Below are 26,883 nucleotides of genomic sequence, written 5' to 3' on the forward strand. Positions count from 1 at the left end.
AGCTCGGTTTACTCCCCTTGACATTTCCAGGTCCAGAAAATGCCATTTCCTGAATGAATGACAGTTGTTCTTGGGGCCATGCTGTAGGTCTTTGCACATGCAAAGGCCACCTCAGGTTTCTGTGGGGCTCCAGTGAGTGGGAAGGGGCACTTGTCTTCTGCTAGAAGTTATCCATAAATTCTCCAGCAGTCAGTGCCAGCCAAGCAAAGTGTCCCCCAAAATGTCTGATACCACCTTTTGTGACCCTACAGTCTCTTCTCCCACCCCTCTCCCTCCTCCACACTCCACTGACCACCCCTGGACTTCCCCAGCTCAGACACTGTCTGCTGGTTTGGGAAGGTACCGGCTCAGGATGAAATCTGTCACAGGGGTGGGCAACTTAGCCAATGGGAGGTAGAGGAGTTTGGCATCCAGGCCAGGGTTATAGCGGATTCGGGGGCTCCGGGAAACAATGGCATGCTCCATGCTGTTGGTGACCTCGCTGATCCTTGGCTCTGCCAACTGCATCATGTTTTTTAACTTGTCAGTATCTGTTTGAGGGTACAAGAGGGGAAGAAAGTCAACGGCTCTGTTACTCTTCATAAAAGATGGTTTCTTCTGAATTCTACCCAAACTCCCTTTCCATCAGATCCCTGATCCAACATTTCAGGAGGATCTACCACCCACTCCAGGTTGTCCCTTAGGCAAACACCCTGTAAATAATCTCATTCCTCTTCCCGAATTCAAAACCTGTGTGTTGAATTAGCAATTAGAAGAAGTGTGCCCAGTTCTGCCACTTACTGGCTGTGTGACTTTGAGCTTAAAGTTCTATCATCTGTAACATGAGGATAATAATACCTGCTCTCTAGAATAATAAAGATGAGTAATAGCAGGGTAGACAGTGGGGGAGAACAGAATAGAAAAGTGTATATAAGTGCATGGGAAAAATTGGAAGACAGTAAGTAAAAATATTGTCTGGCTGGTGGGAGTCCTAGTCATGGAGCCTCTTTTTCTCTCCTATATAGGTCCTAGAGTTCCCAAATTTTCTACAAAAGCATGCAAGAAAAAAAATGTTATTAAAAAATATTAACAGGGGCGCCTGGGTGGCTCAGTCGGTTAAACGTCTACCTTCAGCTCAGGTCATGATCCAGGGGTCCTGGGGTGGGGCTCCCTGCTCAGCGGGTGTCTGGCTCTCCGTCTGCTCCTCCCCACCCACGCTTGCACGCACACTCTCTCTCTCTCTCTCCGAAATAAATATATAAATAAAATATTTTCTTAAAAAAATGCCCTTGACTTGGTCATGAGGCCATCGTGGGGCTCAAACGACCTAAGGCACAGACAGGGATGTTGCAAGGCTCTGACAAACGTGAGGGCTATTCTGTTCGCATCGTGCACACAGTGTGAGGGTCTGAGGACGGGTGCCGGACAGCTGAGCGCTCCAGTCTGCCGAAGCTCACCACACAAGCAGGAGACAAGCCACACGGTACACTACGGGGCCCTGTTGCGCACCTTTGCCCCAGGACTCTGGCAGGTCACTGGGACTCCTACTGCAATGAGAGCCCGAAGAATCCGGAGGAAATGGTGCCCAAGAGTCAGACTTCCCAGTAAGGGATTAAAACTTGAAAACCAGAGGAACAGTAGCTGGCCCAACTTCAGGGATGGTCTGGGAAAACAGGGAATTCACCTTCTCTGGGGAGGACAGTGTAGTTTAAGTACCCTTCACCCCCAACTCCAGTGAACCCCACTGTTTCCTAGAGAGAAAAACGACTGCAGTGAAGCAGCTGTGCTCTGAGGAACTTCGCTGCGTTTTCACCCCTGCCTGCAGAATGCTCTATGCCAGGTTCCAGGAGTGGGCAGCATCTCCCCTAACGCTCCTCTCCCCACAAAGGTTATCGTTCTGCCACTCTGAGCAGTTGCCCCCTTGGTCTCTGTTCTCAAATCCCAGCCCTGCCACTAGTTGTGTGGCCTTGGGTCCTTAACCCCTCTGAGCCTCCATCCCATTATCTCTGAAATGAAAATGAGTCGGTGATCCCCAAGATCTCGCTGTTCCTCTCCAAGACCCCCTCTCCCTCCCAGAGAACTCACAGTTGCGGAAGTACTCCTCCCCATAGCTGTCCCGGGTCTCCTGAGGCAGCCGCTCCCACAGCCTTCGCATGCGGGACACCATGCCCTCCTTGCCCAGGATGGATGTTCGATAGTTCCCCGGCTCAATGATGCTGACTTTCACCCCAAAGTAGTGGAGCTCACGCCTGGGAAAGAAGAGTTGGACTCAGTCTGGGGCCCCAAGATGACAAACAATCATCAGGGAGAGTCACTTCTGACCCCTCTACAGGGGTTTATCTCCCCAGCATCGTAGAGGTGCTCCCCGACCCCTGTACTAGGGTGGCATGGCCTTCATGCAAATAAGGGCCTCAGCCCTTTCCCAAGCAATTTGAGTTAGGCCAACCCAGCAGGAAAGAAGTCAACAGAGAATCTAGACCAAAGCCCTGCCAGGTTCTTCCCACTCAGCCCCACACCCAACAACCACATGGCAAAGGGAGTGAGGGGGTCTGGGCAAGGCCTGAATCCTCCTCTGAGGGTCTCCCATGGGCATGTCTGCCCCCAGACCTCTCTGTCTGCGTGAGACACTCTCCCTCCTACTCCCATAGGCCCAAACATGGCTTCGCTCACTTTGGGACAGCTCAAGGAAAGCAGGAAGACAGCTTTTTCTATCACCAAACCCCCTTCTCCTCATCCCATCTCCTGGTCCTTGGGGAAGGCTCCCTGAGGACTAGCTTTCTTCCTGCTGCTGTGTTAGCTCCTGGCCTCCAAAACGCCCCTGCCCACATGCTGTCCTCCCTAGCCCGCCCTTCCTGAGGTGAAACCCGCAGGACTCCCACCCAGAGTGGTTTGGCACCGGGGCCCAGTCACCTGATGCTGTCAGAGAAAGCCTCGACACCAAACTTGGAGACGCAGTAGCCGCCACCAATGACAGCCACACGACCGCCAGAGCTGGACATGTTGACGACCCTGCCCCGAGCTTTTTTGACCAGGGGCAGCATATGGAGGGTCACTTCGATCAGTCCCACCAGGTTCACATTGATCACCTTCACGAAGTCCTCCTTTGTCAGCCATTCATTGGGTCCACTGGGCAGGCCGACGCCAGCGTTGTTCACCAGGGCCCAGAGGCCTGGGGGTGTGATGGAGGGAGAGAGAACCACGCAGAAATCATTAGCATCTCTGGAAAAGCATCGGAGTCCACCACCTACCAGCCCAGGGTCGCAAAGGCACAAGATGGCCCAGCTGGTGGCGTGCGGCGGGGAGCTATGACAGCCCAGAGGAAGATATGCTTTTACTAATCAGTTTCCCTGAAGGGGCACTTTTTCTGATTCACTAAGTCTGTCACTGTGCTAGCTGGCGCCCTGTACCAGCTACAGTCCAGGCCTTAGCTAGTAACACCCGAGCCATTAGCCCTGGGAAAAGAGATCCATTTTCATACCAATGAATTAATGGTTGAAGTCCTTCACTTCTCATGCTTCCCCCTCTCTATCCACCTAAGTGTAAGAAACCAACTCCATTTTGCACATTACCAAACTCAGTTCGTTCATTCACACCTTCATCCATTCACACCTTCATCCATTCATCCATCCATTTTCTATTTTCTGTCAGTTACAGAGGAAGGTGCTAGAGACATAACATGAACAAGACAGGTCTTATCCCTCAAGGAGCTCACAAACCAGAGAGGACATTAATAATATCCATAAGTAAGTATGTAACACATTTAACTAAAACAATCATGAAAAAAATGTAATAAGGGCTCTCTTTCAGGTATCTGATTTGAGTTGGTATAAATGGAGAGAAATAATGCTGAGTATCGTCATTCAGCTCTGCAGGGACCCACGCTGAAGAGCCTCAAGTTCTAGTCCTGGTTCAACCTCCAGCCTTGGATGGTCACTGCCTCTCTCTGGGCCTTAGGTCCTTCATTGCCTGGGCAGAACAGTTGTTTCCAGCCTGCGGTCTGCAATCCTGAGACCTTTCCAGGCTGAACCCCAAAACGTGCTCAGGGAGGGAGATGCGGGGGAGGCTTGACTTCCATTTGTTTTACATGTTGGGCGTCCAAGTGAAATTCCACTTGGAGGAGGATGTTTGATGCTAAAAACATGTTGGGAAGTCTCTAAATGATGCCTAAGGACACCTTCCAGCTCTTTCAATCAAAGATTTCATAAACCGCACTGCCCTGGCTCCTTCCCTTCCCTCCCCTCATCCCACCAGCCCACCTTGACCCCTGCAGCCTCAAGATACTCCTCCCAACACAATTCCACTCTCTTCCGACGGCAGGTCTGGATATAAACACCACTCGTGGTCCACCCCTCCTCCTAGACCTGGGGTCCACACACAAGCCATGCTCCCACCATGGCTTCCAACTAGAGAGACCTCAGGGGACCCGCTGGCTGGCAGGACTGAAACCTTCCCAGCCAGAGGAGACTCTTTGTCTTACAGAGGAGGAAATCAGGCTCCTGAGACCCAAAGACTATAAAACCCAAGGGGTCTCTCTCTGTGGAGAAGGAACACACACTCGCCATGACCCGTCGTCATCCTGGCAAACAGCTCTGCCTGCTGGCAAACCAGGACTACCTTCATTTTTTCCTGCAAAGAGGAACTAGAGAACCATCAGAGCAGTGTGAATAGATTAAAGGCTCTGCCAACCTGTCAGGTCCAGAGACTCTCTGGGGCAACAAGAGAGCATGCCAGAAACCCTGCCCCCCACTCTCGCAGTGCTTCTTAGACCAAGGATGTTGCCCAATGGGGTAGGCAGAATAATGCCCCCCCCCAAGATAGCCCCATGCTAATCCCTAGAACCTGTAAACACGGTGGGTTACATGGGAAAAAGGAATTAAGATAGCAGATGGAATTCAAATTGTTAATCAGCTGACCTTAAAATGGGAAGATTATCCTGGACTAGCCTCGTGAGCCCAATACAATCATAGGGTTTTTTTAAGTGGAAGAAGGAGGCAGAAGACAGAACTAGAGAAAGAGCAGTGTGAAAAGGACTTGACCCTACCTTATCGGTCTTGAAGACGGAGGAACAGGGTCATGAGCTAAGAAATGCAGGAAACCTTTAGAAACTGGGAGAGGCAGTGAAAGGGATTCTCCCCTAGAGCCTCCAGAAGCAACACAGCTCTGTTGACACCTTGATTTTAGCTCAGTGAGACCCATTTTGGACTTCTGACCTCCGGAAGTATAAGATAATAAATTTGTGTTGTTTTATTTTTTTAAATATTTTATTCATTTGTTTGAGAGAGAGAGAGAGCAAGCATGAGCGGTGGGAGGGAGAGGCAGAGGGAGAAGCAGCAGGGAGTCTGAGGCTGGGGGGAGGGGGGCTCAATTCCAGGACCCTGGGATCATGACCTGAGCTGAAGGCAGATACTTAACTGACTGAGCCACCCAGGCGCCCCTAAATTTGTGTTGTTTTGAGCCACTAAGCTCCTGCTTTAATTTATGACAGCAGGAACAGGAACCTAATATACCAAGTGACTCATGAACACAAGTGGCTCAAGGCACTGGGCAAGGCAGCCTATTGAGCCAGACTCTCACTGAATTATTCATCAATTAGTTCATTCAACAAAAATTTACTGAGCACCTTACTAGATGCCAGACACTGTCTGGGTACTAAGGATATGTAAGGAAAAGAGACAAAAAACCCCTCCCCCTCCCATCCCTGGCCCTGCCCCGGAAGCTTTATTCTAGCAGGGGAAAACAGACAATAAATAAGAAAAATAAGTAAAACATATTGTATATTGGATCGTGGCAAATGCTGAGGAGAAAAATAAAGCAGGCAGTTACTGTTTGGCCCCTCCTGGGCCCCAAGGCTCTCTGGCCCCCACCTGTTGCAAGGCCCCCAGACTAGTCCCCTTAGGAGTCAGACCTGCCCTCAGGCTGCGGCTCCACCACAGAGCCATCCCGTTCCTCCTGTTCCTGTGCCCATGCCCTGAGTGCAGGAAGCTTCCTGGGCAGCCCAGCCCAGCCAGCCCACAGTCTCTTTTCCCAAAAGGAGTGGTCCCTCTGATGTCCACACTCAACCTAGTCAAGCCAATATCCACCACGATGTGAGGAAGAGGACAGGTCTCTCTCTCCCCTGCCTTCCGGCTTGACACAGTCAAGGAGAGCAAACATCCCCACTCGGGGAGTCCAGCCTCATGTTCCCTTTCCCCTCCCCAGCCCGATCCCAATAAGAAATGGGCTCACATTTCTCTAGGAGCTGATGCTTAGGACTACCCAAGTCCATCTTTAGAGGTTTGGACATACAGAACACATCTTCCTTCTCCGGCAGCCTATGGAAGCCTCTCCCCCACCCCTCTGAGTCTCTGGCAGAGAAAATTTCCTTGGGAAATCACCGCTTCATGTGAACAGACCAAACCACGCAACGGTTTGCAATCCCCCTGGTCCAGAGCCCCAGCTCCGTTCTCTACATCACCTCTCCCACCGCATCTGAACAACGGTGTCTCTGATCGCTGTCAGATGCCTGGGGGAGAAAGAGAGAGGGGGACACTGAGAAAGCCAAAGAATGCAATTTGCCCCACCTTGATCGCCCACTTGGTCCCTCACCCACTGGGCCGCTGCCTGTATGCTTTCAGTCTTGGTGACATCCAATAGGGTGGTCTGCAGCCGGTGAGAGGTATCCTGCCGAAGCTTCTGGGCCCCCTCCTCAGTGAAGCAAGCAGCCAGCACCCGCATGCCCCGATCAACTAGTTGCCTGGCCAGCAGGTTCCCGAAGCCCGAGTCACAGCCGGTGATGAAGACGTACTTGTTTGAGAGGTCGCGGACCAGGTTACAGTTCTTGAACCAGCGATACATAAAGGAGAGATCCGTGATAGCCGCCATAGAGCAAGGGGCAGGTGATGGCCAAGAAGACTGGGCTCAGGAGACAGTGGGAGAGGCCGGTCCTCTGAGCCCCAGATGGCAGTCTGCTGGAACCCACTGGGAAGAGCTCTCCCTCCCACTGCTGGCAACAGACAGGGCTCCCGGGTGAGCCACTTTATAATTTCTATAGGTGGATACATCAACACACCAATTAGCCTAGATGCAAGAAATTCAAGTCCAACCTGAAGCTTTGTGACCTCAGACAGTCCTGGTGGCTGCCTCTCGCTCTCCCTAAGCCCTGATGGGCAAAGCCGGGAAAGACCTGGCTGGTGATGCTGATGCTAAGACGTGTTCATCTTGAGTGGTCTGAGCAGGGCGGTGAGAAAGGAGGACTCAGCCCAGAGAGCCTCCCTGCAAATCCCCACCTCTGGCCCAGGGATCGATATCATTTGTCATGAGTGCAGACATGTCAATAAATGAATTTTTCTTTTCAGGGGAAAAAATGAAGACAAAATTCATTCAGGTAAAATAAACAAAATTGGTTTTGTGCCCCTCCCACAAACCCCAAAAGAAATGCGTTTCAGGTTCCTGGCTCTTTGGAATTCTCTGCCCTTGGGTGCATCTCCATTATGAGAGATGAAGAAAAACAAAGGGTCTCCCCCAGGCGGATGTGCCTCCAATGTCCTGAGGCCAGAGGCAGCAGGGCCCTCCTGCAGGGGGGCTGTTTCTGAAAACAGAAAGAGGAGGGGCTCCAGGCCTGGGTCCTTGGGAGATGACACCAACGAGGAACCCCACTGCACTCCAGGCAGGCCCAGCTCTCCTCATCCAGTGACCAGCCAAATGCACAAAGTTAAGAACAGAAGACACATCAGCTCCCCCGGGGCAGGGCCCCCAGTGGGCATTTGCTTCCACCGCTATGACTAGGCGCACACTAGGTGATCTGGTGAGCTGAGAAGCCTGGAGGGGGTGTGTAACAGTGGAAGGAAGGGATTATGAAGTCAACTGACACAGTGGCTAATTGGATGTCCAGAGGTAGGGGAACCCAGGAGCCCAGGGGATTCTAACATATGGGGCTGATAACAGGTAGAACCACAAGTGGCAAAAGAAGTCAGGGGCGAGGATGCTTGGGGCATAGGGAAGGAAGGCAGGAGAGGAGAGAGTTATGATGTGAACATCATGAGCTGAAGTCCAGCCAGATGATGAGGACAGGCTCTGAGTTCCCTGGGCAGCCGCAGGAAGGGCCTGGGGTCAAGTCTTGGCTCTGAGAAGGGATGACATACGGGAAAAGCAGAAGACTAGAGTCAGAGACTTGGAAAGTTCTCAGGGTCAGGGTGTGGAGGGGAGGGAGAGATTCCAGGAAATGGGGCAAAGAATTCACAAAAGTTAGGAGGGAAGCTAGTAAAGAAAAAGAAGTAAGGAGATGAGACAGGGGAGCCACACCTAGGACCCTAAGATGCAGGGACAGAAAGACGTCGGGGTTTATGGCGGCTCTTGAAGTAAACCTCTACAGACACCATTCCCCAAGATGAGCCTGGCCACCGGCTCATCCCGAGGAACTGGGGGCCAGCCACCCACACCTTCCCTGTCCAAAGGTTCTGACAGAAATAGAGCCATTAAAGTCCTAATGTGAAGGGACAAGGATGCATCTCTACGCTCCACTATCTACCAAGGTTGGTAAGCTTCGGAACCAAATAAAGCAGGAAAGACCAGAGAGCTTAGCTGCTCCATAAGAAGGGTGGTGGGAGTGAGAGGTCAGATCATGGGCACACCCATGGCGTGCAGATCTAAGCCCAGTGTGGGACAGAGGTGGGAAGTGGTGGAGGCAAACCTTACCTGCGGCACACCCAGCCCAAGGCACAACACCTACACTCGATCTGGGAGGTATGTCCTAACTCTGCCTCCTGGGTAAGGGAATAGGGAAATCTTGGCTAGGGGAAGTCAGACAATGTCCCTCAAGGGCTGAGCAGTCCTGGGAGTATCTCAGTCCTTGAGAAGATAGGTTGACATCCAGGGGTTGTCTCTGGGTTTAGAAAAGGATGACTTGCAACTACCCCAACCCAGGACCAGGCCTAACTCACCATTTCATGGACCTCTCCGCTGCCTGATGGTCAAGGCAGTGCTCCCCTGTGTTCAAACTCCCAAAAGCTACAAAAAACAGGTCATGCAGTGGGGAATGGGAACCAGAGAGAAGGGCTCTTTTCCTAGGGCTAGAAATGCCCCACTGTCGGGTGACAAGTCTCCCTGCTGAGTAGGCACCTGAGGCTGACAGGTCAGGCTGGTGTTTTAACTCCATTCACACCACTGTTCACTAGCATGTTCACCAGAAACAGGCCTTCAGTTCTTCCACGCCATTTCCAGCACCTACTACATGGCTGAGAATGAATGACACAACAACATCTGACCTCGCTTTCTGTTTTCACCAAGAACACTGATCTCGTTCTACCGTATCAGATCCCCCTAAAGGCTCCATAGCCTCGGTTTGGAACTGAGGGAAGAAAACTAAGACACCTGATGAGGCAGCTCCCAGCTCCAGTTTGTCCTTAGCCCAGGAATCTATATCACTCTCTGCAAATGCTTCCTCTGTTCAGCCCGTATTCAGAACATCACCAGAATAGTGGAGACATAGAGAGTCATGGTCTCAGGAAGCGCTGGGTAATTAAAGGAATTCCTGCCTGGCACACAGTAGGTGCTCAACAAAGGTCAGCAGGAAACAAAAGGCTGGGTCTAGAAGTGACTCCCACTCTCCTCCACTGGAGGATGTGGGAAGGGGGATCTGGGCTGGGGAAGATGGGGATGGCCGCAGTTGGGGGCATAAATCTAAAGGAGGGGACAGAGGGGTGCAGAGGGGATGCTGCGGAGGGGAGAGGCTTGATGTCCCTGGGAAAGGGACTGGGGCCTGCCAGTGCTTCACCAACTTCTCCTTGTCTGTCCACCCTGGGGTTCCCCATGATCCCACGCTACTTGATAAATCCTGGAAACATTAGCCCCCCACTTCTGTGGAAGGAAGGGGGTAATCTAACTCCCCTCTTGAAATCCCTCCCAGGTTATCCCACTGCTCCTTTGATCTCCAGGAAGGCATCCGACTCCTCCTCTCAGGGACTCACACCCCACTGCTCCCCAAGGCCACGGTTCCAATCACGGGACCGGGGTAAACTTTCCAACTTTTATTTTGAGGCAAAAATAATCAATGGACATCAAAGTTTCAAGACAACTCATTGACTGGTTTCTTTCCTTTTTTTAAAAAAAAGATTTTATTTATTTACTTGAGAGAGAGAGCACACAAGCAGAGGGAGTGGCAGACAGAGGGAGAAGGAGAAGCAGACTTCCCATTCAGCAGGGAGCTGAACATGGGGGCTCGATCCCAGGACCACGGGATCATGACCTGAACTGAAGGCAGATGCTTAGCCAACTGAGCCATCCAGGCGCCCCCAATAACTGGTTTCTGTGTCCTCTGTCATGATCCCAATTATAGACATGTCCCTTTAGCCAAGGTCTGTGAGTTGGCACCTCAGGCTAATGGCTCAGGCTGGTGGTCACCATTCACATCTCCATCCTGTCACAGGTATCTTTGGTGGAAAGGCTATGTCCGTCCTATGGGAGGGAGACACCCTGAGTAGGGGGAGAGAGGCAGAGCAGGTCGGGGCTGAGACCTCCCTGCTGTTGACACTCTGCCAAGAGTATGGATTCCTCAAGTTGGCAGGAGGGCCAAAAAAGCTCAGAGCCTTGAGAGGCCATTCAAGGAACAGGACATGGGTGTGTGCTTTTGGGTCCCTGTTCCTCAGCCACGAAACTTGGTTCTTTCCTTCTTTTTATTTTTTTTTTCAAAGATTTTATTTATTTATTCGACAGAGAGAGAGACAGCCAGCGAGAGAGGGAACACAAGCAGGGGGAGTGGGAGAGGAAGAAGCAGGCTCATAGCAGAAGAGCCTGATGCGGGGCTCGATCCCATAACGCCGGGATCACGCCCTGAGCTGAAGGCAGACGCTTAACCGCTGTGCCACCCAGGCGCCCCTGGTTCTTTCCTTCTGATAGCTCCAGAATCCCGATTAATGTCCCAGGGAAGCCTGGAGAGGAGGTGGGGAAGAAGGTGAGATGGGTGTCTTTGGTGACATGATACCCCTTCTCTCCATCTATCTCTCTTCCCCTGCGGCATCCCCACCCTCACATAGGACCCAACTCCGTCCTACCATGCACCTCGGCCTTGGGTTACAGAGCCTTAATGGGCCTCGGAGACCTCCAGTACATCATGGCGTCCACCAGCCAGGTGGGCATGTAGCTCATGGGGATGAAGAGGAGCTTAGCATCCCAGCCCGGCGAGTATCGGGTGCGGGGGTGGCAGGCTGTCAGGGCATGTTCCATGCAGTTTGTCACCAAGTACAGACTGTTATAGCATTGTGACCCCAGCTTTTCAACTGATTCCTTGACTGTCCAAAAGGAACGATATATTCTCACATTTCAATCTTCTTGCTTTGGGATCAACTGAACAGAAAAGTTTCCAAAAGCAGCCCACCTCTCCACCACTCCCAGGTCATCTCCAGGTTGAATCCGTGGATTTCATCGGAGTGTGTCCCGCCTCCTACCACAGGAACACTCTCCACATTAAGCCCCCTCTGGCTCTATTCCTGGGAATATGTACTCTGCAGAAACTGAGGTCGCTACAAATCCCAGACATCTAAGCACCTGCAAACCATCGGTTCTAAGGCCACCTTGCCAGGAATCCATGCCTGTCTTCTTCCCTCTCTGGCTTCAGGTCCCTCCCCAAACCACGAGGGCATCAGAGGAAACAGCGGTCCCCAGGTCTAACAAGCCTGGATCTTCCCTGAGCTCACCAGGTGACCACCTGGGACCATGGGGATAGAACGAAAAGTCCCCACTGTGTGGGTGCCTCCGAGCCTGGAGGAGGGGCCCGGGTCTGTAGGAGGCGCTAGTCATGGGCCTGGGGCTGCTACACAGAGGTTTGCTTCCCTCTCCACCGCCCACAGCTCACTCACCAGATGCCAGGAACTTCTCCCCGTAGATATCCTTCACCTCCGGGCTGACCCGATCCCATGCCTCCTGGATGGCCCTAGAAATCTTCTCAGGGCTGGTGACATTAGTTTTGAAGAAACCAGGCTCGATCAGAGCCACCTTCACCCCAAAGTAGGAGAGCTCCCGCCTGCAAGGCAGACAGGCAGAGGGGCAAGGACTTGGGAGGCCTCGGGGACAAACACGACAAACAAACAAACTTGATATCAACCTAACTCGGGCTTGGGGTGGGGTCAACCCAAAAGCTTGGGAAGGTTTCGAGAGCAGCGGCCAAGGGGAGAAGATAAGGACGTGGCATAGTCTGTGTATAAGGTGCGTGTGTTTCCCAGGATGGTCCGCGCGATGCTGAGCTCACACCCTGCCTAGGCGGCTGCGGGCACCGCTCCTGTGCCATCTCCTCCTATTCCCCTCACATCCAATCCATCTGCAGACCCTGCCCCTTTTACCTCCTGCCCACCCCTCCGAACCCTCCCTCCCTCTTCTGCCTTCTGTTCTCTGAGGAACACCTCAGCCTGCATCTCAGCTCCCTCACACCCAGAGCCAGCTTCTGCCTTGCGGCCAGTGGGTTCTCCACAGGCTGATTTGACAAAGCTCCCCTGGGTAAATCCCTTCCATGGGGCCCTCCTGCCAACAACGTGAAGGTTTGCCACCTGTCGGACGCTCCCCCCACCCCCCGCCGTCTCCATGGCCCACCCATGCCCACCTGCCCAGCATGCTCCCTGTCCAGCCAGGCCTTGTCCGGTAGCCTGGAGGACCCTGCAACATAGGTAGTCAGCCATGACTCACGTTGGCTTGGGCTTGGGCTCAAATCCTTTCTTCACGCAGGAGGCCTTCCCACTCAACTTTGCCAGGTTGCCAAGTTCATTTCTTCACTGCTCAGCTCAGGCCCTTCTCCAGGACCCTCCCCTCATTCCTCTAGCCACCGCCACCACCATGGCTAACTGGCCTGGTCACAACCATCATGAGAGATGCTCACAACATTTGTGTCTCTCTTGTCCCTTTCTCGGCTGTCAGACTTTTTTTTTTCTTTTTTAAGATTTTATGTATTTATTCGAGAGAGAGAGCACGAGCAGTGGGGAGCGGCCGGCAGAGGGAGAAGCAGAATCCTCATTGAGCAGGGACCCCGATGTGGGACTCGATCCCAGGACCCTTGAGATCAGGACCTGAGTTGAAAGTAGATGCTTAGCCGACTGAGCTACCCAGGCGCCCCTCAGCTGTCAGACTTTTTAGGTCAGACACGTGTTATATACTCACAGAAGTGCCGAGAAGTAACCATTGAATGGAGTCCAATGCTGGACCCCCACATGAAGGGCCCCCTGATGCTGAATATTATAGGAATTATGGATATGAGCTCTGTAGCCAAATGATCTCAAGTCCAATACTGCCTCAGACACTTCCCTACTGTAGGCCCTCCCCCAGGGCAGCAATGGGTGAAACCAGTTCTATAGGCCTGGAGCCCATTCCAACACCCAGAACTTAGGAAGGAGCTTCCCAGTGAATGTCCGGCACAAAGCAACAAAGAGGCATCTGAAATGAAGAGCCTCTGAGGCTATGAGGAAATGAACCCCCTGGAAAAAATCTCCCCCAAAAGCACAGAAGCAGGAAGACTGAGGGATGGCCTCTGTCCCAGTTCAATACCTGAGAGAGTCTGAGAAGGCCTCAACGCCATACTTGGAGATGCAGTAGCCCCCACCGAGAAGGGAGACCCGGCCCACGACGCTGGAGACGTTGACCACGCGGCCCCTCGCCTTCCTCACCAGGGACAGCAGGCTCAGGGTCACCTCCAACAACCCCAACAGGTTCACATCAAGTATCTTCATGAAGTCATGCTTGGTCAGCCACTCATTGGGTGCCGTGGGTATAGAGATGCCAGCATTATTCACCAGGCCCCAGAGTCCTGGGCACAGGGGAGGGAGAGAGCAACACTGTGTGCCTGAGGGAGACACAGCTGTGGTCCCAAATCATCTTCCAGTTCACTTTTTGCAGAACCAACAACAATGATACATGGTATAAAGGAAAAGAGTCAGAAGAGGACCTAGGGGCGAGCCGGCTCCGGGCGGCCAGGGTCTGCACGCCCACTGAGCTACCGGATTCTCACTGAGCTAGAAGGAACGTGCCTTCTCATCTTGCTGCTCCTAGGTGCCTGGCATGCAGGAGGCAATAAACCATTTTTGTGAAGAGCATGCCCAGAGTTCCAGATAATACTATAGTGTTCACAACTCTCATAGGAAAGAGACAGCAAGAGGTAGACAGGAATGGCTACGTGACAAACATGCGGGGAAGAAAAACTGGAGAAGGAAAAGGAAATAGAAAATTTAAAAATAAAGGGAAGGAAGAAAAAACATGAAAACTGAGTGCCCACACTCTGTGGGAAAGACAGACATGAAATTCCAGCATTCGGGTAGTCTCGAGAACAGGCCTGCCCTGGACACTACGGACAGGCTCTGCAACCACGAGCTCCAACTCCAAGACAGCATCTGCTCGGACACCCAAGTCCGGCCTTCGTGCTGGGGAATTCCAAAGCTCACCCTGCAATGAGCACCCGGGCAGGCTTTGGGAGGAGGGGACACACACTAGTGCAGACTGCACCCTTAGCCCCAAGAAGTGTCACCCTCTCCTTCACCCTCCCAAAAGGTCACTCTTGCCCCCTCCTTCTAGGTCCCCAGCCCACTCAGCTTTCAGGAAAGCTCTCCAGAAGAGATGAGGAGAAAAGACACAACAAGGGATTTGAAATAGACCTCAAGTCATCGGTGCCAGGTCCTCAGAGACAAGGGGCTGGTGGTGGACAGAGGTGGGGGGAGGGGGATGGGGGAGACAGGGTGTGACCCTGGGAATCCTGGAAAGGGAAGAAGGCCCCCTGCAATACTCATCCCTCCACTGCTCAGAAACCTTCCCTGGCCTTAAAGAAATGCATGCATGCTCTCTGATCCAAGGACTGTATTTCACGTAACATTACTGAGAACGGAAACAAAGCTTTATTACAGAAATCTTCACTGAAGTGTTATTTATGCCAGCAAAAGTGGAAAACTAACTTGAGCAGACAACGATAGAGGAGGGCTTAAACGAATGTTGGTGTTGGTCTCTCAGCGTGCTTGGATATATAGACATTGAATATTACGTTTTGGAAAAGATTTGATGATGAAAATGCTGATCAAAGGATGCATAATAATGTAGAGAGTGACTGACTCTGGAAACTGGGCTTTGAGAAATGTCCTTTTATCTTTATCCTCTTCTATGTTCTCTACAACAAGTATATTTTACACTTTCAATCACAAAAAAAAGACGTCAGTGATGTCCTCTTTCCTGAAAAGGGCAGGCAGCATAATAGAGTAGAAAGAACAGGACCCCTTACCTGTATTTGACGAAAAGTCACTTCAGCTCCCCGAGCCTCGGTGTCCTCAGAAGTCAAGGTGGGGCTGATCTTAAAGCCCTACAGAGGGCCAGGTGTGAAGGCCCATCAAAAAACTGTGCACCTGCTGAGATCAGGAGCCTGGGTCCAGCCCGGCCCAGCCCCGTGCTGCCCCAGCCCCAGCCTCAGGGGCCTAAGACCTCCTCCAGACTATTGGCCCTAAACTCGGGCTGGGCTCGTCTAACCCTGAGCTCAGAGCCAGGCACTCCAGGCCTTATGCTCAGGAAACTCCAGAGCTTGAGGCTGTGAAAATCAAAACATCTTGGGAATCTTCCCAGTTTCACGGAAGAGAGGTCTCCCTTGCACAGAGAAAAGAAACAAAGAGACGCAAACAGGAATCTGGGCCTTACCTCTGTCCCCCACACGCTCCTTCACCCACTGGGTGGCCGCAGAGATGCTCTCTGTCTTGGTGACATCCAGGATCACCGTCTCCAGCCTGTCTGACGTCTGGGCTCTCAGCTGCTGGGCCCCCTTCTCCGTCAGACACGCAGCCAGCACCCTCAAGCCTCGCAGGTCCAGCTGCCTGGCCAGCAGGTGCCCGAAGCCCGAGTCACAGCCCGTGATGAAGACGTACTTGTCCCGGAGGTGGCTCACCACCTGCTTCTCCCGGTACCAGCGCAGCAGGTAGCAGAGGCCCACGAGGGCGGCCGCGTACAGCCACATGGCTTTGCAGGGAGCACACAGGCTGAAATGAAACAAGTGCAGCCAGCGCTCGGGCAGGATGACTTAAGAGCACACAGATGTGAGCAGCTGGCCGGCCTCCAGGCTGTCTGTCGTAAAGGCCTCACGTTTTTCCTGGTCGCCATCGTTAGTGAGTATTACAGATTCTGGCGCCAACTTGCATGCTCTTTCATACACTTACGCCCTTTCTACTAGATGCCATTGGATTTCACAAAGAATCCTTTGACGTAGAGATAATTTTCCCAGTCACCTTCTCCTGGTCCTCCCACTCTTCCCGTTTCCCTCTGCCCTCCCTCACACACACACACACACACACACACACACACACACACACACACACTGGAGTCCACTACGTGGTTCAGAACTATCTTCTTTGTTCTTGTTCCGGGCTGGAACCCTGGTCTCCCTGACTTGCTGGGGATTCTAATAAAGATGACACGTGCGCTGGGAATCAAGATGCACGTGGTTTCAAAACCCGGCTCTGCTACCCACCAGCTGTGTGACCTGGGGCTGCCGGCTCACACTCCGGGCCAGGGATTCCTCATCGGGCTCAGGGTACAGAGCTCACTCCTCAGAAATCTAAGTCACTGTCGGCCTCTCTAGGGGTTAGAAGGAGAAGGGAAGGGTAGAAGGTCCCCTCCCACTGTAGTTCTCTGAGGCAGACAGATGCTCTGGAGACGGATGGGGAATCTGACCTCAGAGGCGAAGAAAAGGGAGAAGGGAACGGGGGTGGGCACACTCAGGAGAGAGAGCACTCCCAGTTGCTGGGAGGGGGGAAAGGAAGCACTTCCGCAAAGCGGGGCTCACGCGGTGGGGATGCCCTGTCGCCAGCCCGGGTGCCTGCTTGCACTGCCCTCTGCCCCTCCCGCAGCCAGAATCCAGAGCAGACAGAGACTCCGAAGGCAGAAAACACCGGTTTGCACGGGGGGCCCAGGGGTGGGGGGTCCTGAACCTCACGGCGGGCAGGGCCGTAAGCTGCAGTAACTGCAAAGGTGTTTGTTCGGTGTGTATGTGGGGGGATGGTGGGGAGGGGCGGGAGCTGCTCCCACAGCCGACTAAAGAAAGGACTGTGCATGGAGGGGCTTCAGAGTGAGGCAGAGGACAGCACTCCCACAAGAGGAGAGTGGACAGAGCTGGGGCTGGGCAAGAACGGAAGCCAGCTTGATCGCTCTGGGTGTCTCCCTCACTGCCCACATTTATCTAGCTCCGACTGGTGAGTGAGAAGTAGGAGAGGCCGAGGGAGGGGCAGAGAGCCCCCCAGGAACCAGAGCCTCAGTCGCCCCTGGCTCTACCCCAGCTGGTGAAAAAGACAGAGGGGCACGGGGTTATGCCTTCAGTTGAAACTGTCCTGTGTTGGGAGCCGATGCAGTCTTGAAAGTCTGTTGTCTCTTAAGGTGGGAGGCGGTGGCAGCATGGCCAGGCCTGCAGAAATGAGCCTGTCCCTACTTCCTGGGGGTCACGGCCAGGACCCTCCTACACAGGCTTCCCAAAGGGCAGGGGAGGAACGGAGCAAGGAGGAAGGAGGGAGAGGTGCCTGGGTGGCTCAGTTGGTTAAGCGGCTGCCTTCAGCTGGGGTCATGGTTCCAGGGTCCTGGGATCGAGCCCCGCATTGAGCTCCCTGCTCAGTGGGGAGCCTGCTTCTCCCTCTCCTTCTCCCTGCTGCTCTAACTACTTGTGCACTCTCTCTCTCTCTCTAAAATAAGTAAATAAATAAACAAAATCTTTAAAAAAAAAAAAAAGGAAGGAAGGAAGGAAGGAAGGAAGGAAGGAAGGAAGGAAGGAAGGAAGGAAGAAGCCCTGGAAACTCTCAGGGGCCCAAGGCATCATGCACATTCTAACTGGACACCAAACCCCACTAAGGGATAAGACCATGTTTCTTTAGTTGCAAGGAACTGGAGGGTTTCTTCCTCAGTGACCAGAGTCCTTCACCATCAATTTTCGAGGGGCCATGCAGCAGAGACACCGCCCAGCCCTCACCAAGTGCTGCTTCACCCCTGTAAATCCTCAAAGCAGTGTGCCGGCCGGGACGCCTGGGACGCCGGGGACGCCCGGAGCCCTCCCAGTGCATTTCAGGTGGGAACAATCACAGGAAGTTGAGAGAGGGCAGTCCGACAAAGCGAGGCTGGGGCGCCACTCACCCACCTGGGAGCTGTGCGGGCCAGAACGAGAAACCCTGCAGAGGCCCCCGGGGGATGGACACTCGTGGCTGCGAATCTCTGCACTGAGATCCTGCACAGGCCGTCCGGACAGTGAGATCCCCACAGGGGCCCCGCGGAGGCTAGAGGCGGCTCTGCGCGGCCCCAGGACGGCACCTGTAGCCAAGTGCGCGCTGGGGCGGAGGCGCGCGCCCCCTGGTGTTGCCCTGCTGGAGGCTCAGCCGGACCGCCTTCCACAGAGCCTGGGGGGAGGTGCTGGAGATCGGGAAGTGGGGGGATTCTGAGGGAGGACCAGAAGCCAGGAGACGGATAGGAGCTTGCAGAGCGGGGAAGAGCTGAGGCACGCTGGGAGGCAGGCTGCTGGGTGGTGCCGGTTTCCCTGGGGGCCGTCCAGCCTTCTGTCTCTCCAAGCCTCCTCTTCCTTGCGCTAACCTTGCACACCTCCACATACACTCTTGGGAAATCATAGGGAGGAAACGGTTGTCCTTCATCTTGTGGAAGCAAAGACCATTCACCTCCCCTTTCTCAACCCTTCCCCAGGTCGTCCCATGAAAGGGACTCTGCCCTCACTCTAGAAATTTCCCAGAATTCCAAAGGCTGAGTCACCTCCATGGAAGCATATGCTGTACCCCTCTTTTTTTATCCTAGCCTCATCCATGAGAGGTACTTCAAGGGCAATCATTTTTAACATTTTGGACATCATGGACCCTTTTGAGAATCTAAGAAGACTCAAAGCCCCATAAAAATGACTTAACATACAGGATTTTGACTATACTTTTCAGGGAGTTCACAGACCACCTAAAGCCATTAGGTGCCAGGAATCCAGGTCAAGAATCCCTGTAATAAGGGTTTACTGAAATACTAGCAGTGGAACTTAGGCAAGTTGGTTAACCTCCCTGTGGCTCACGATAGGATGGAAGCCTCATCTATGGTAGTTCAATTGTCGTGGGGACTAAACGAGGCACCTGCCAATGTCACGCTTCTCGCAATCATTCTTGGTACATGGGAAGTATTCAATAAATGTTAACTGTTGCTATTACTGCATCTCTTTTGTGGGTAGTTCATAGTGGCATTGGGCATGTTCTTGACCTTCTACGCAAGAAACACAACACCAGACAATTAAGTAAAAGAGGAAGCTGGTGTTGATCCAATTCAGAGAAGAATGGCTCATAGTGGTGGGACTAAGGAGAGATATCTCAAGGTAACTCCACAAGAAGGGATCTCTTCTTCCTCACTCTCAGAAAGTGGGAAAGGGACATGCCTCCACCAAGCACTGTACATACCTAATCTCTTGCATCCCATACAATAATCCTTATCCTCACTTTCCATATAGAGAAACTAGACTCAGGAAGGTGAAGGGGTTGTGCAAAGGTACGTGGCTACTAAGTGGGAGAACGAGGTGTCAAAGCCAGGTCTGGTCCCCAGACTAGTGTTATCTCCACTGTGTCTAAGCATGAAAGACCTGAGCAGAACAAAGGACAGGGTCTCTTGACCACCTCTTTCTTTGGGGAGCCTTGGGGAGCTCCTTATCTGGTGCTGTTGGGCAGACGAGCCTGCCTCCCTGGTGTAGGGAAGCTGTGGGAGGAGGGCAGAATGACTTCTGCTGCTGGGCTTGGCTTCTACACTCGGTGACCTCCTGGAAGCTAGGCTGGTGATGGAAGGACAATCGTTGCCAAGCTCCTCAGCCTGGACCGCTCCACAATCCATCTGCCCTCAATACACGAAGTTGGGTCCTCAGCCACACAAGCCAGCCAAATGGGGGATTCCTGGGCTGGCCTGCCCAGCCCCTTCCTCCAGGGTCCAGGCACAAGCCCTTGGCCCCCACCTGACCCTGGGAAGCTGCCTGCTTTTATCTGTGTCTCCAATAACTCCTCCCTGGTACCTTCCTTCCTTTCTGATTGTTGATTACAATGTCTTGTCTACATTTTTTGGAAAAAAAAAAAAAAAGGTGGGGGGGGTAGGAAGGAGAAAGAGCAAATTTCCAGGAATTGTTTTGCTGCTGCTGTTCCTGTTACTTGGAGCAAAGCTGTTTGCCACCCCCTCCTGCTCAGGTTGGCAAGAAGCCTGGGTCCTGCCCCCTCTGTCTTTCCCTTCCTTCCAATCTCTCTCTTTCCAGCTGCTCACCTCCTCCCTCCAAAGAAAAACAACCACATAAAAACTGCAGAGCTGTCACTTTCTTCTTCCTGAGGGAGCAGCTTTCCCTCTGTGCCTCTGCCAGAAGGCACCAGCAGCATTTCCTCCCGCTGCGAATACACATTCGGTGATGTGGGGGAAGGGGGCCTGGGAGCAGGTGGAGGTGAGGCTGCAGGGGTTGATGTCTCCATGTGGGAGGGAAGAGGTCCAGGGGTGAGAGATTCTGAGACCCAGGAGACCTGAGCCACTAAAATGCAGTCTTGAAAGGAATGAAAATGGCCACGAGTCCAAATGTGTAGAGAGAACAGAGACCAGAACGAGGGTCTTCCTGGGGGGTTGGTCCAGTAGAGCCTCCATCTGCGTGGGTCAAAGGTACAGGGGAGGAGGGGAGAATTCTCAGAAGGCTCCCTAGTGAAAAACGATATCCATAGGCTAGAAATTGAGATCCTAAAGAGAGAGAGAAAGTAGAACTGTCTGGAAAAAATCAAAATAAATCACATTTTGCATCGTCATAGCTCATCACGACAGATTTCTCGATCTGGGGCGGTCTGATATGTGAGTAGAAGTGTGATAAGAAACATATCTGCCCCCAATTCCTGAGCTCCTAAATCCCTTAGAAAATGTCCTAGATAGCTTCAGGATGGGGACTGGTTCCCAGAAAGACCAAGCCTTGATTAGAAGCTTGGAACTTCCAACCTCACCTCCCATCCTCTGGGGAGAGGTCAGAGACTAGAGATCAAATTAATAATAGATCACGCCCAGGTGCTGAAGCAGCCATAAAAATTCTTAAACTCTGAGGTTCAGAGAGCTTCTGGGTTGGTGAACATACCTACATGCCAGGAGGGCAGTGTTCCCCAACTCCACGGGGACAAAGCTCAGGACCCTTCCCAGCCTCACACTACATCCCTCTTGATCTGGCTGTTCGTTTGTATCTTTTATAACAAACCAGTGAACAAAGTGAATGTTCTCCTGAGTTTTGTGAACCACTCCGACAAATTATTGAGACTGAGGTGGGGAGATTGTGGGAACTTTGTAACCGTGTTGGACAGAAGTGTGGGTACCTTGGGGACCATTATTTGTGACTGGCACATCTAAAGTGAGAACAGTCCTGTGGGACTGAGCCCTTAAACCTGTGGCATCTGACACTAACTTCAGGTTGGTGTCAGAAATGATAAATTTTAGGACACCCACCTGGTGTCCAGGGGGTTGGAAAATTGGTTAGTATGGGGGAAGAACCCCTACGTGTTTGGTGTCAGAAGTGTCAGCAGAGAACCGGTTTTTCTATAGGAAGCTTTAAGAAAATTGCAAAATTAAAAATACCCCCTCTCACGGAGATGATTGGTGGTGATGGTAGCACAACACTGTGAGCATACTTATTTTATTATTTATTTAAATAATCTCCCTGCCCAGAGTGGGGCTCGCATTCATCACACCCCAAGATCAAAAGTTGCACGCTCTACCAACTGAGCCAGCCAGGAGTCACTTAATGCTACTAAACTGTATAATTAAAAATAGCTAAAATGGGGGCTCCTGGGTGGCTCAGTCAGTTAAGCATCTGACTCTTGACCTCAGCTCAGGTCTTGACCTCAGGGACCTGGGATCGAGTCCACATCAGGCTCCCTGCTCACTGGAGAATCTGCTTCTCCTTCTCCCTCTGCCCCTACCCCCTGCTCGTGCTTTCTCTCTCTCAGATAAATAAATAAAATCTTTAAAAAAATAGTTAAAATGGTAAATTTGATGTTATGTTTATTTCACCACAATAAAAAATTAATTAGCGAACTTAAAAAGAAATCCCCTCTGTGAACGGATAAAGGAAATGTGGCGTGGCCACGCAGTGGAATATTACTCGGCCATAAAGAGTAACGAAGTACGTGACCGTGTGGCTGAAACTCATCAACACAGCTCTAAGCAAAAAAGAAAACAGACACACGGGTCACACATTGTGTGATTCCATTTATATTAAATACCCGTACTAGGTCAGTCCACAGAGACAGACAGCAGAATGGCTGGTGCCGGGGCAGGGTGTGGAGTTTTCTTTTGGGGTGATGAAAATGTGAGGACCCGCACAGCGGCGGTGGTTACACACAACATGAATGGACGAAATGTCACTGACCTGTACAGTTTAAACTGGTCCATACTGGTATGGGAACCTCACCTCGAATAAACATGCGTACGTAGTCCCCTCTGGCCAGCACACCCTCGGCCCTACGGCCCCCAGAACGTGGGCCCGGCTCCAGGGGGCTCTGCCATCAGCACCGTGTGGCCTGCATGAGATAGGCGGCCTCTCTGGGCTTAACAGAGAATAAGAAAGCCCATCCTGTGTCCCCACAGGAGATATCACAGGGTATCTCAGGGATCAAATGATTAACTGAGGTCAAAGTGCTCTGAGAAGCCGGAAACTCTGCTGACACAAGACGACACCAGTCTCCGGGCTCTGAGCCTTAGTCTATGGCTTGGAGGCAGAGAGAAGCTTGGTGTCTGGCTGTCTCTGGGCCGCCCTTGGCCACACTTCATAAGAAGTATGAAGCCTGCTCTCCCCCTCCCCAACCAGGAAACTCCCTGAAGGTCCACGCAGCCCCCTTTCCACTACCCCCCCATTCATCTTCCCTCTTTCTCCAGAGTCTCCCCTCAGAGCCAAAATGCAGGGTGGGTGCGAGCTGGTGGGGAGGGACAGCATGACTGGAAGTGCGGCTGATCTTCCGGTGTATTTTAGCCCGCCCACCGCCAGCCCGTTCTGCTTTAGTAGGAAGCAACAGACAGGGGAGAGTGGGATTCCAAGCCCACTAAGAGTGGAAAACGCATACACAGGTAAAGCATTTTCCACAGGCCCGGCCCTGTGCTCAGCAGTTCACCTTGTGGGCTCGCTTCATTCTCACAGCACCCCTATGACTAGATAGTGGTGTCCCATTTCGCAGAGGAGAGAACCGAGGTGTAAAGAGGTAAATTCACACAGCTCGTGAGTCAGGAGTCGGGATCTTCATGCTTGCAGCCTGACTCCTCCCTGCCACTGGCACACTGGGTCATCTGCTGTGACTTCCCCTCTATCTGGATTGGGGGAAGGCAGGAAAAACCCTGACCCTCTCCCACAGAGCCTCAGCCAGTGATACTGCTTCCCGGATGAGAAGGACGGCCCTGAAGCCCACAGCGAAGCCAGCCCCAAGGCCACCGTCCCTCCAGTCTCCTCGCAGCTCCGCAACAGCCCAGACCCACTGGTCCTCCAGGACCAGAAGCGCTCCCCACACAAACGCAGGTGGGTACCTCCCTCTCGGGAAAGAAGGGAATCGGGGCTTGAAGACAAACTGGCTTTCGTGCATGATCCACAGATGTCCCCGGAGGGTAAATTAGAGGGGTGTGTGTGTGTGTGTGTGTGTGTGTGTGTGTGTGTGTCCCACATCCATAGCCCAAAGGGGAGACATAGTTAGACTTCCTAAGGAAGGCCCACGTGAAAGGGCCAAAGGGTGAGGTGCCGGGAGAGAAGTGGAGGCTGGAGCCAGCCTGTGGCCGGAGCTACGGGGGGACCCCCAGGCTGGGAAGGAATCTGGTTGGGCACAAACAGCCCTGGTCTCTCGTGCCACGGAGTCCTAACAAAACGTCTCTGCTCGAAGGTTGAGCTGTGTACTAGTTCTCCACAGTTTGAATGTTTAAACTCTCTCTTGCCTCTTCCGACCCAGAATCCTTTCCCATAGCCTCCTGGTCCCTGTGGCCCGCTAACTTGAGACGTAAGGCTGCTTTCGAGGTCTCGGTTCTCTTCCAACCCTCTCCCTTGTGCCCACTAGGCGCTCGCTGGTCCTAATGTCGGTCAAGGACAGCACGGGGCCTGCCCCCACCGAAGGCTTCACCATGGCACCTGCCAGCGACTCGGGAGAGATCCACAACTGGAACGAGCTGCTCTACTTCTTCAACCACACCTTGCCCGAGTGCCACACGGAGCTCAGAGAGGACACCAAGCAGGTGATCCTCTTCGTCCTCTACCTGGCCATCTTCGTGGTGGGGCTGGTGGAGAACCTCCTGGTGATATGCGTCAACTGGCGCTGCGTGGGCCGGGCAGGGCTGCTGAACCTCTACGTCCTGAACATGGCCATCGCGGACCTGGGCGTCGTCCTGTCGCTGCCCGTGTGGATGCTGGAGGTCATGCTGGACTACACCTGGCTCTGGGGCAGCTTCTCCTGCCGCTTCACCCACTACTTCTACTTCGCCAACATGTACAGCAGCATCTTCTTCCTCGTGTGCCTCAGCATCGACCGCTACGTCACCCTCACCGACGCCGCGCCCTCCTGGCGGCGCCACCAGCACCGCCTGCGGCGGGCCGTGTGCGCGGGCGTCTGGGTGCTGTCGGCCGTCATCCCGCTGCCCGAGGTGGTGCACATCCAGCTGGTGGAGAGCGCCGAGCCCATGTGCCTCTTCATGGCGCCCTTCGAGAGCTACAGCGCGTGGGCCCTGGCGGTGGCCCTGTCCACCACCGTCCTGGGCTTCCTGCTGCCCTTCCCGCTCCTGGTGGTCTTCAACGTGCTGACGGCCTGCCGCCTCCGGCGGGCGGGGTGGCCCGAGGGCCGGCGCCACTGCCTGCTGCTGTGCGCCTATGTCGTCATCTTCGCCGTCTGCTGGCTGCCCTACCACGTGACCCTGCTCCTGCTCACGCTGCACGGGACCCACATCTCCCTCCACTGCCACCTGGTCCACCTGCTCTACTTCTTCTACGACGTCATCGACTGCTTCGCCATGCTGCACTGCGTCGTCAACCCCATCCTGTACAACTTCCTCAGCCCGAGATTCCGCGACCAGCTGCTGAGCGCCGTGGTCCATTACCTTCCCAAGGCCCGGGCCCGGGCGGACAGACGCGCTTCCTCCTTCTCCTCCTCCTCCACGCAGCACTCCATCGTCATCACCAAGGAGGGCGCCCCGCCCGCTGCAGCAGGGCCCCGGGACCACCCGAGCCTAAACTGTTAGGCGCCAGCTACCTCACCCATCCCCGCCCCTCCGTCCCCCGGAGGCTGAGGTAGACCTCATGCTCCAGCAGGGAGGTCGGAGCTGCAGGTGTAGGTGAGGGATTTGGGGGGAGCGGGGGAAAGGGTCAAAACGCTCGTGGTCAATTGTGAGTAGGTCTTAAGAAGTTGAGATGGGGAGCAGGAGAGGGGGCGGGGAGGAGTAGAGAACAGGTCTTCGGTGTTGGACTGTTTGTCTCGGTCCTCGGGACTAAAGAAGACACGCAGGGAAAATGGGGAAATAAATAGCGGAGACAGCCATGACTCTGGCTCTTTCCAAAATCTGTAATGCCAGCTGGGGTAGGCTGAAGAGATGCGCGGCAGAAACCTGACACACTCATTTCAACAATCACCCTGGCCGGAAAGGGTGTGCTCCACAGGGACCTCACACAACTTTCCTTTTGTGCTCGTGAGCTCGCGGATCCCCCCCACACACTGTGCAGGCTGTGAGGACAAGAGGTCAGAGGCCAAGGAACCAGGAGGCCTCAGCAGGACGTTTCCTAGCATCCTCGGTGATTTGATAGATGGAGGGGGTGAAGCAGGGGTCTGGTTCCCCACCCCCAGCCCCACCCCACCCCCACCATCCAGGAAGTGGCTCCATTTCCTTGCTGATACTCTCCCCTTCAACCGTCCTGCTTCCCTCCCCACGAAGCAGAGGGGCCATCCCAGTCCAATCTCCTCAGAGCCCACCTGCTCCCGCCTTCCGATGTGGGACATTCTCAGACTCCTAGGAAGGGATGCTATCAGAAATCCACCCCCACCCCCCCTTTCTCTCTAGATCATGGGAAAATATCAAGGGGCATCCATTCTGAGAGCAGACCTCGGCACAGGCAGTGGCAGGCACTCACAGAGGCTCTGTCCCTCAGCCCTTGTCCCCTGTGCAGGGGATGGGGATGTAGAAATGTTCCGATTCCATCACGGGGCAGAGCTCTGGTATTCTTGAGTCAGTCCTCACCCTTAAACTTCATTCTCCTGGCTAGGTCTTTTCATTAATTTTCCTGTCCAGCAACTTCTATTCACGCTTGTCCTATAAATAGGAAAGAAATCGGAACCTAGGACCGTGCCCATGAAGAGAAAGCTTGAGAACAGGTCCCCACCTGTGCAGAATGAAGGGCTTATGAACATCATCACTGAGAGCCTCTGTCCTGCTCAAGTGCTCAGTATTTCTGATGCCCTTATCACTGCCTCCGCTGACTTAGGCTCCAGAAGTTTCTGAAAGGGAACCCAATGTCACATGTGTCACATCCCGGGTTACCGCAAGACCAGGCCCCCAGCGCCTCACTCTTCTTGCAGATTTCTCTGGCAACCAGTTGTCACTCTGGGCGGCATGAATACCTCCTTAGGGCCTCGGAAGGACAGCGACCTGGGTGTGCTGACTGCCACAAGGCTGCTGAGTTGAGCACTCACTGGGCACTGACGGGCACCACGCCTGGCCAGTGTGCTGGGACCAGATGGCCCACATGGCGCCCCAGCTTCTGGTGTCTACCTCCTTTTCTGTGCAGGTACATTTGTTAGCGACCCCACGAGACCAGGCCAAACCTCCACCTCCTCCCCGAATCTGTCTCTCTCCGCTCTGACATACCCCTCGGTAAGTCAGACGGCACTGGCAGGACAATCTGAGGCCAAACCTCTAGCCAACTAGACATGAGCAGAGTCCACTACTCTCTGGGCCAACAGA

The 26,883-nt window shown here is 53.4% G+C and overlaps 3 protein-coding genes across 9 annotated transcripts; 1 reads left to right on the forward strand and 2 right to left on the reverse strand.

The window, feature by feature from the left end:
• Positions 1 to 6: 6 nt before the first annotated feature.
• SDR9C7 (short chain dehydrogenase/reductase family 9C member 7) lies at positions 7 to 6,999 on the reverse strand. Its single transcript, XM_008683792.2, has 4 exons — positions 6,540 to 6,999; positions 2,890 to 3,148; positions 2,065 to 2,228; positions 7 to 530 (listed from the first exon to the last, which is right to left on the reverse strand). Exons 1-4 carry the CDS (start codon positions 6,838 to 6,840, stop codon positions 313 to 315), a joined length of 942 nt encoding a protein of 313 aa, XP_008682014.1. The 5' UTR covers positions 6,841 to 6,999; the 3' UTR covers positions 7 to 312.
• Positions 7,000 to 10,754: 3,755 nt separating this feature from the next.
• Positions 10,755 to 18,165, reverse strand: RDH16 (retinol dehydrogenase 16). Of its 6 annotated transcripts, none has more exons than XM_008683762.2 (6): positions 15,604 to 16,011; positions 13,483 to 13,741; positions 11,811 to 11,974; positions 11,330 to 11,395; positions 11,007 to 11,243; positions 10,755 to 10,883 (listed from the first exon to the last, which is right to left on the reverse strand). In XM_008683762.2, the coding sequence occupies exons 1-5, from the start codon at positions 15,914 to 15,916 to the stop codon at positions 11,026 to 11,028; spliced, it is 1,020 nt and encodes a 339-aa protein (XP_008681984.1). In that variant the 5' UTR covers positions 15,917 to 16,011; the 3' UTR covers positions 10,755 to 10,883; positions 11,007 to 11,025. The 6 variants fall into 6 exon arrangements, with proteins under 6 accessions (XP_008681984.1, XP_008681992.1, XP_040493085.1 ...); XM_008683770.2 differs by having other exon boundaries at positions 10,792 to 10,883; positions 11,014 to 11,243; positions 15,604 to 16,012; XM_040637151.1 differs by lacking the exon at positions 10,755 to 10,883 and adding an exon at positions 18,077 to 18,165 and having other exon boundaries at positions 15,604 to 15,938.
• Positions 16,530 to 25,466, forward strand: GPR182 (G protein-coupled receptor 182). 2 transcript variants are annotated; one of them, XM_040637149.1, is made up of 3 exons: positions 16,530 to 16,849; positions 23,313 to 23,473; positions 24,000 to 25,466. In XM_040637149.1, the coding sequence occupies exon 3, from the start codon at positions 24,016 to 24,018 to the stop codon at positions 25,168 to 25,170; it is 1,155 nt and encodes a 384-aa protein (XP_040493083.1). In that variant the 5' UTR covers positions 16,530 to 16,849; positions 23,313 to 23,473; positions 24,000 to 24,015; the 3' UTR covers positions 25,171 to 25,466. The 2 variants fall into 2 exon arrangements, with proteins under 2 accessions (XP_040493083.1, XP_040493084.1); XM_040637150.1 differs by lacking the exon at positions 16,530 to 16,849 and adding an exon at positions 17,741 to 18,007.
• Positions 25,467 to 26,883: the final 1,417 nt, after the last annotated feature.

The sequence above is a fragment of the Ursus maritimus genome, unplaced genomic scaffold, assembly GCF_017311325.1.
Source record: "Ursus maritimus isolate PB19 unplaced genomic scaffold, ASM1731132v1 scaffold_21, whole genome shotgun sequence".
Classification (NCBI taxonomy): domain Eukaryota; kingdom Metazoa; phylum Chordata; class Mammalia; order Carnivora; family Ursidae; genus Ursus; species Ursus maritimus.